Source organism: Larimichthys crocea, unplaced genomic scaffold (assembly GCF_000972845.2).
Source record: "Larimichthys crocea isolate SSNF unplaced genomic scaffold, L_crocea_2.0 scaffold385, whole genome shotgun sequence".
Taxonomy (NCBI): Eukaryota; Metazoa; Chordata; class Actinopteri; family Sciaenidae; genus Larimichthys; species Larimichthys crocea.
This window is the reverse complement of record NW_020855041.1, coordinates 58,648-67,199: the sequence shown is the minus strand read 5'-3', so window position 1 is coordinate 67,199 and position 8,552 is coordinate 58,648. Positions and strand designations below refer to the sequence as shown.

The 8,552-nt window shown below is 42.9% G+C and overlaps 2 protein-coding genes across 3 annotated transcripts in view; both read right to left on the bottom strand.

The window, feature by feature from the left end:
• Positions 1-3,675, bottom strand: part of LOC104940028 (low affinity immunoglobulin gamma Fc region receptor II) — a 14,482-nt gene extending 10,807 nt beyond the window's left edge. Inside the window, exons 1-2 of one of the 2 annotated variants that reach the window (XM_027276466.1) lie at positions 3,521-3,675; positions 3,278-3,319 (exon numbers count right to left, since the gene is read on the bottom strand). In XM_027276466.1, coding sequence (XP_027132267.1) covers positions 3,278-3,319; positions 3,521-3,545 — 67 coding nt within the window. In that variant the 5' untranslated portion in view covers positions 3,546-3,675. The remainder of the gene's footprint in view (positions 1-3,277; positions 3,320-3,520) is intronic. The other variant, XM_027276467.1, reaches the window with a different exon arrangement.
• A 919-nt stretch (positions 3,676-4,594) lies between these two features.
• The window catches only part of LOC104938085 (sodium/hydrogen exchanger 9B2), a 15,603-nt gene continuing 11,645 nt past the window's right edge, over positions 4,595-8,552 (bottom strand). Inside the window, exons 8-15 of the mRNA XM_019253005.2 lie at positions 8,515-8,552; positions 7,736-7,829; positions 7,540-7,646; positions 7,310-7,459; positions 7,108-7,216; positions 6,875-7,011; positions 5,936-6,110; positions 4,595-5,837 (exon numbers count right to left, since the gene is read on the bottom strand). The exon at positions 8,515-8,552 is cut by the window's right edge and continues 44 nt beyond it. Coding sequence (XP_019108550.2) covers positions 5,755-5,837; positions 5,936-6,110; positions 6,875-7,011; positions 7,108-7,216; positions 7,310-7,459; positions 7,540-7,646; positions 7,736-7,829; positions 8,515-8,552 — 893 coding nt within the window. The 3' untranslated portion in view covers positions 4,595-5,754. The remainder of the gene's footprint in view (positions 5,838-5,935; positions 6,111-6,874; positions 7,012-7,107; positions 7,217-7,309; positions 7,460-7,539; positions 7,647-7,735; positions 7,830-8,514) is intronic.

The window sequence follows — 8,552 nt, the reverse complement described above, 5'->3', positions numbered from 1 at the left end:
AGACATTAGCAGAGACATTAGCAGAGACACGACAGGAGACAATTAGCAGGAGGAGAGCATTAGCAGAGACATATAGCAGGAGACATTAGCAGGAGACATTAGCAGAGCAAGCAGGAGAACATTAGCAAGAGGAGACATTAGCAGAGAGCATTGCAGGAGACATTAGCAGAGACATTAGCAGAGACACAAATTAGCAGGAACACTAGCAGGAGACATTAGCAGGAGACATATCAGAGGACATTAGCAGAGACATTAGGCAGGAGACATTAGCAGGAGACATTAGCAGAGACATTAGCAGGAGACATTAGCAGAGACATTAGCAGAGACATTAGCAGGAGACATTAGCAGAGACACAGAGGAACATAGTCAGAGACATTAGCAGGAGACATTTAGCAGGAGACATTAGCAGGAGACATTAGCAGAGACATTAGCAGGAGGACAATTAGCAGGAGACATTAGCAAGATACAGTCAGCATGAGACATTAGCAGAGACATTAGCAGAGACATTAGCAGAGACAGTAGCAGGAGACATTAGCAGGAGACATTAGCAGGAGACATTACAGCAGAGGACATTGCAGAGACATAGCAGAGACATTACAGGAGACATTAGGCAAGACATTAGCAGAGACATTAGCAGAGACATTAGCAGGAGACATTAGCAGAGACATTAGGCAAGCATTAGCAGAGACCCGCAGAGACATTACAGAGACATTACAGGAGACATTAGCAAGAGACATAGCAGGACATTAGCAGGAGACATTAGCAGAGACACTTAGCAGAGACATCAGCAGGAGACATTAGCAGAGACATTAGCAGAGACATTAGCAGGAGACATTAGCAGGAAGACATTAGCAGAGACATTAGCAGGAGACATTAGCAGAAGACACAGCAGGAGACATTAGCAGAGACATTAGCAGGAGACATTAGCAGGAGACATTAGCAGAGACATTAGCAGAGACATTAGCAGAGACATTAGCAGAGGAGACATTAGCAGAGAATTAGCAGGAGACATAGCAGAGACATTAGCAGGAGACATTAGCAGAGACATTAGCAGAGACATTAGCAGGAGACATTAGCAGGAGACATTAGAGCAGAGACATTAGCAGGAGACAGTAGCAGAGAGACATTAGCAGGAGACATTAGCAGAGACATTAGAGAGCAGGACATAGCAGAGACATTAGCAGAGACATCGCAAGGAGACATTAAAAGCAGAGACATTAGCAGAGACACCTGTGTTGTTTGGATTTTTGTTGCTCCTCTTTGGGGGCTAGCTCGCTGAGTTTTTCATCCTCAGTGATGAGACACATATCTTTGTAAGATATATTTTTTTATTTTCCCGCGCGCCTCCCCTGAAGTCCTCTGGCCTCACACTTTGAAACCCGCTGACATAGGTAATAGACTGATATCATAAAGCCCCCTAAATGTCGAATGGTAATTCTATTTCTATTTAGTTAAATAGAAGTAATTTTCACATGCATTGATTAAATGCAATAAGGGATGGAAGAAGGGATGAGCATTTTAACAACTCAACTCGAGTACTGGTCACCACCAGCAACATGAAGTTTATTTATTATCATCAAACTGTCATATATATTTCTTTTCATTGGTGCCATGATCTTTAATTCTTCGTTAAACATTGACTGACTAATGAGTAATGAAGCAGACACAAGTCCACTGTCCCTGGCGTAGAACAACAGACCAGGACCAAATGGGACAAAACCAGGACAAATAGGAATAACCCTGAATAAACCGGGACAAACAAGGATCACCCTGAATAAACCGGGACAAACAAGGATAACCCTGAATAAACCGGGACAAACAAGGATAACCCTGAATAAACCGGGACAAACAAGGATAACCCTGAATAAACCGGGACAAACAAGGATACCCTGAATAAACCGGGACAAACAAGGATAACCCTGAATAAACCGGGACAAACAAAGGATAAACCCTGAATAAAACCGGGACAAACAAGGATAACCAAACCCACCCTGAATAAACCGGGACAAACAAGGATAACCCTGAATAAACCGGGACAAACAAGGATCACCCTGAATAAACCGGGACAAACCAGTTGGTCTGCCCCGTGTGTTATCTGATATGTCAGCTTGTTGAAGGTTTGGTTGGAGTTGATTGGGTTTCATCGTGGTTAAAACGGAGGTCCATCGTCACGGCAACCATAATAACCACTTTAATAGGGTTAGTGACCATGGTGGTGGGGCTTTGGCTGTTGGTAAGAAACAGGAAACAGGAAACAGTGGTCTCGTGTTAAAGTTCACCTGTGACGGGACAGGTGGAAGAAGGTCCAACACTTCATCATCTGTTCTACGTGTTCTTTTGCCGTTTCCATTTTAAAAAGAAGTCGTTGTCTGTAGGTTTCTATGCGATGACTTTACCGGTGCATCCCACTTAGAGGTCACGTTGGGCTGTAGGCGGCCTCCGATCTAAAACCATTCTGACACCCCTGCACTAACATATTTCCTGTTTGTAGACCAATGAACATCACACAACACTTAGCTCAGACCATGTGATCTGAGTCGTTTAGTTTAAACACACACAAGGATCGACCATTTCCTGTTAACAGTCACCATCAGTAATCAATACACAACCATTATTCAAACCAATAACTAACATTCAACCTTATCATAATTAGCAGTTACCTAGTGTTCCTGTAGCGTTGACAGAACGTTCCAAAATAAACACATCATCAGTTTGAAGTCTGTGCTGTCCGTTCATTACGAGATAAAGGACGTCACACGTCGACAGTCTGACTGTCAGTTCAGCATCAATATAATCCACAGCTGTGTCTGTGCAGGACTAACATCACACTGACGTCGTGCTGTTCTAATGAATATTGGCACATCACTTCATATTCATTCAACATTGACGGATAGATGAACTCTGTCTTCCTCTCCTGTCCCCAACATGATTACTCCATGTTAAATGTCATTTTGGGGTGTTTGCTGTCTGTCTGTCTGTCTGTCTGTCTGTCTGTCTGTCTGTCTGTCTGTCTGTCTGTCTGTCTGCAGCGAGACAGCGAGCAGCCTTCAGACAGACAGGAAGCAGTGGGTGGCCGACAGCGTACACCTCAAATAGGTTTTACCGGCTGTGTTTTGGACGAGACTTTCCATGAAAAGTAGAGTAGAGTTTGAACTACTCCATACAAAGTGACATTATAATAAAATACATATTTACACATATGCATAAAAGGTTTTCACGTGTGTGTAGACTTCTCTGGAAACGCGGCCGCACTGTCAAAGACCGACGTAGAACTCACCGTAACTGTGGGCGGAGGACGTCTCGGAGAGTCTGTGCAACACTGAAACACAGATGGAGTCACACGGTTCATTATTCAGCTTCAATAATCACAATCCAACAGTTCAACATCTTCATTACCTTTCAAATAATCTGTCATTAAGATAATCTGTCATTAAGATAATCTATCATTCAAATAATCTCATGTTCTCAAAGTGATCCAGTGTTGTATTTCTGAAAATAATTGAATTCTAAGTTTACTTACAGAGGAGCAGCAGTATCGCCTTCATGCTGGCTGCACACTCAAGTTTCAATGACCATGAAGCAAATGCACATGTGGTTTGCTGAACATCCTGTTAGATGAACCGCAGAAGGACTGAGAGGGGGGCAGGGTACGCCACACACCAGAGCAGAAAAAATAGTATGTGTACACTGTTTTACATTTATATATCTAAATGTAGCTCTGGTGTTCATCTATGAACCTTTGGTTTCATCAGATTTTCTGAAATTATTGTGTCACAGATTATACTTTATGTTTCTGTTGTTGCCCATCGATGAGAAACGAGAGACAAAGCTCACACCGTGTTTATCACATCAAGTGTGGCCTTACGCCTTCGACCAGCTCAAACAACAGACAATGAATCCACTGCAGATTCATCAGAAATGAAAGAAAGCTGTCCGCATGTCACACACCAAAACTCAAATATTCAATTCAAACTTAGTTTAAACGGAAAAGGACACAGAATCAACATAACACACTTCCGCCCCCTTTCAAAATAAAACACAATACGCAGTTCATGTCGCTTATCACAACTTCACATCAACGTTACGTCATGACCGGTGGCACCAGGTGATCAAAGATCGATCAAAGGGTCTCAACATGAACGACGAGAGACTGATTGTTGAAGTGGAACAACACACAATCATTTATGACACAACAGATGCTTTTTATAATCTCCTCCACGTCGGAGAAGCAAAGTCAGCTGTTTGCTGTTGTTGTTTCCTTTATACACAGTTTAACGCGGGGTCTCGCGTACGTTCAGGAATCTCGCGTGAATGCGGTTGCCGTCACGCGCCCGGTGGGGATTGACGCCGGGCAAAGGATGGAGCTAAACCGCGGCGCAGCCGTTCCCGGTGTGAATCCCCAGTAAGGCTTCAGTGTGTGGCAGGCGTTTCATCGTTCTGACTTACTGCTCCGGAAAACAACCATCTTCACCCACGTGACCCAGCGACCCACAACTACAATAATAACAATAATTCTACATTTTATTTACGTGCTTTTCTTGACACTTTACATGGTGAAAACATCGAACATTGACAACCCTCAGGTGATCATAACGACTAACAGGTCTGACTCACTTCTGCAGACAACCTCAAGTGGACGTTTGAGGAACTGCGGTTTGTGTTCACAGACAGACACAGAGGTTGATGACTGGTTGAAACTAGACAAAGGCTGGCTTAGTTACAATCTTTCTGACATCTTGTCTCGACGATGACTTCAATGAATGAAACATAAATAAAGAGATTTGAAGGGTTTATTGAGTTTTTCATTAAAGGCCTGTTTCATAAGACAAAGCAGATCATTACAATACTTGTCAGAAATATTCGTCTTGGTAGGACGGGGAGTTACAGAAGATAATTGCAATAAGAATGATAAGACAGAAAAGAATTACAGTATGCTGAATTAGTACTGATAATCTAACAAACTCGTCCTCGACTCAAAAGCTTAAGTTACTCTGTTATATTTATATTTCACCCACATTTCAAACATTTACAAACACTTTTGCCTTCAGACAGCATCTTCTACAGACTACCCTACAACAATGACGAATTAGCTCACCTGTACTCGACTTTAAAAAACTAAAATGACGTATAACTGTTTCTACTTTGAAACAGAGTGTGAATAAATATAACTACTAACTCTGCTGCTGCTCTGCTAATATCAATAATCACAATCCAACAATTCAACATCTTCATTACCTTTCAAATAATCTGTCATTAAGATGCTAAAGTTACATAGTTAGACTTGTTGAACTGTGAATCAGTACTAACGTAATGTAAATACACATGGAGTATAATGACTGAGAAAGCTCTGATGTCTCCAACATGGAACTAAAATATAACAAACATGACCGCCTCACTTGTACCACGTGTATGGAAGCCCATTTGTGCCAGAATAACAGACGAAATGTAAGTAATGACAAAAAGTTCTATTTCTTTAATTATTTGTATGTCAGTGAGTCAAACATTGACTTTATGTCAGACATTTAAATCGTTCATTTTAAATTACCATTATTATCATTTCTAACTTTACATCTCTTTGATGGAACTGAGCTCCAGTGTTCACTGATCTTCTTTCATTATTAATCGTATCACTCATATACAGCAGAGGTAACAAAGCATGAAAGGAACGTTTAAAAAACATCTGCACCTGTGGAAGGTTAACTTAAGGTGTGTAAGATAATATTTAGCATGCTTCTGTTTGTCCAATCAGAAGCTTTATAGCTTGCTCTCAAGGGTCACATTGTCTTTTTCTTGACCAATCCCATTGCTGTTTGGAGTTGTGGCTCCGCCTTCTTCATCTGACATGAATGAGAAGTCAAAAATGAAATGTCAATATCCTCACAAAAAGACAAAGGTGTGTGTGTGTGTGTGTGTGTGTGTGTGTGTGTGCGCTGACCTTTGACCTGCCGGGCCAGGAGGCGTGGTCCTGCCAGTCCGATACCCAGCGCCCCGATAGGAGCTGTGGTCAGGATGGCTAACACGGCTAACGTTAGCACGTCCAAACCAAACTTAATTAAGGTTGCATCGCCCTCCTCCCTCGCCATGTCCAACGCCTTGGAGCCAATAGCAGCCTATCGACATAAAACAAACACACAGCGGTCACCTCTAAAATATTTCAACCAAACTCACAAGTCTTTTAGGAGAGTCATGTAGTCTCTGAGGGGGTTCTGCAGGTCCTTTAGAAGGTTCTAAAGGGAAGTTTGGGAGGTTCTATATGCCCTGAAAGACCCAGATGAAAATCGTGTTTTTCATGTTGTTCACATGGTTATGTGGCATTTTTCTGATGCTACAGGACATATCAGCAGAAAAGGAAGTTTGAAATTGTATTTCTGAGTATTTCTGCCTTCAAATTGCTGTGAACCAATGATGCAACAACTTAAAAGGATGATTGGAGGGAGTCTTTAAGGTGGTCTTGTGTTGTCACGAAGAGGTTCTAGTGGTCCTTCAGAGGTTCCTAGTCACCACAGGGAACGTTTGGGGGTCATTGAGTAGGTTCTTATGGTCACTAAAGAGGAAGGTCTAGAGGTCCTTTAGAAGGTTCTAGGGGAAAATTTGGGAGGTTTTATGGTGAACAAGGAAGTTCTAGATGCCTTTAAGGTGGTCTTATGTTGTCACTGAAGAGGTTCTAGTGGTTCTTCAGAGATTTCTAGTCACCACGTCTGGGGGGGCATTGAGGAGTTTCTTAGTCACTAAAGAGGAAGAGGTCAATGAGGAGGTTCTATGGGTCATTGAGGAAGTTCTTGTGGTCACTGATTCTGAAGTTCTAGGGGTAGATGCAGAGGTTCTTATGAGGATGAGGTTCTATAGGTCCTGTTTCATTGGTGTACACACAGACCTGTACAGTTGCTTTAGGCAGCCAGGCCACAGAGATGAAGAATTTCTCCTTCAGGTTGAATCCTCCAAAATGAACCAGCAGGAAGGTGATAAGAAGGCGGATCACCAGACCAATACTGATACAGGCCAAACCTAAACCTGAACCAAGACCAGACCAACAAAAAGTGTAAAAACAGTTGGTTCCCACGTGGTCTAGATCATATTCTGTTTGGTTGTTCTGAGTGTGGTTCTTACCCACGGTGCTCGGGCTGAGGTTTGCTATGGTGATCTCTGCTCCTATCAGACCAAAGAGGATCGGCTGGAAGATGTCCCATGACCGACCCACCATGGCTGCCACCGGTGCCTGAATGTAAAGATGAACATTATACTAAACTCAAACCAGATTGAACAGATTCAGTAGTTTAATCCAGATTAAAGTGATTCTGATGTGCGTCACCTTGTTGGTCTTCCAGCCCAGAGCGGCCAGAAAGGCCAGCACCAGCGTACAGAGACCACCGGCTCCGGCAAAACCAATGACATGACTGAAGAAGACAGAAAATATGGACAGACCCAACAACATGAGGGTCCTCCTCAGCACCAGGTCCTCCTGCAGCGATACAGATTGAACCCATTCAGTTTCATTTATATTTAAAACCTATGACAGAGAAAGAGACCAAATACTCTTACCTGGTCTTTACTGGGGAAGCAGCACAAGAACAGGCCCAGGACCAGTCCGGCTATGACCCCTCCAACCACCTCCAACAGACCCTTCAGTATGTTCATCCATGTAGCACCTGCAGCACAAACACACCATAGAGACCAGAGTGAAGAAGAACCTAAAGGAACCGAATAAAAACATAACAGCATGTTCTCCTGCACGGACCTGTAGAGAAGGCGATGCCCAGGCAGGTCGAGAACCCTGTTATGGCCAGAATATCATCAAAACTGCCTGCAGCCATCAGCAGGGTGGGAATTCCCTAAAGAACAACACATTATTAGAACATTTAAAGAACATCAACGGAACATCACAAAATTACAATAAAGAAGTTATTAGGGTGCTATTGATGAATCTAGCAGCTCTTAAAGAGGTTCTAGGGGTCCATGAGGTGGTTGAACATCTTTTTAAGATCTTGGAAAGTCAAACAGGTTCTAGGAGTTCTTTAGGAGGTTCTAATGGGCACACGTATACTGTAGATGGTTCTGGTGGTCTGTTTCTGGTGGTCTTTTAAGGGGTTGTAAGGATCCCTTAAAAGGTTCTTCTTGTTGTATTAGTGGTCAAAGATGTTTTGGGGGGTCTAGTGGTAATTGATGAGGTTCTAGGACTCCTTTGGATGGTAACACATCTTTGACAGAATGGAGGGTTAAAGGGGTGGTTCTTGTGCTCATTAAAGGTCTTCTAGTGCTCTTTCTAAGGTTCTAAGGATAGTTTAGAAGGTTCTTCTTCTCTTTGGGAGGATTCTTGTGGTATATTTACAATTACTGAAGGGTCAGGTGGTTCTCTAGGTATTAGTGGTCATCAGAGATGTTTTTGGGGTCTAATAGGGGGTTCTAGTGGTGACTGGTGAGGTTCTAGTGTTTCTCTGGTCATCCTCTTGCTCCCCCTGGTGGCAGACTGCAGAATCACCTGTGATCAGACTGATGTGTTGAGCAGTTTAGGTTTACCTTCTCCACTCCGTATCCTTCTCTCTGCAGGAGCAACA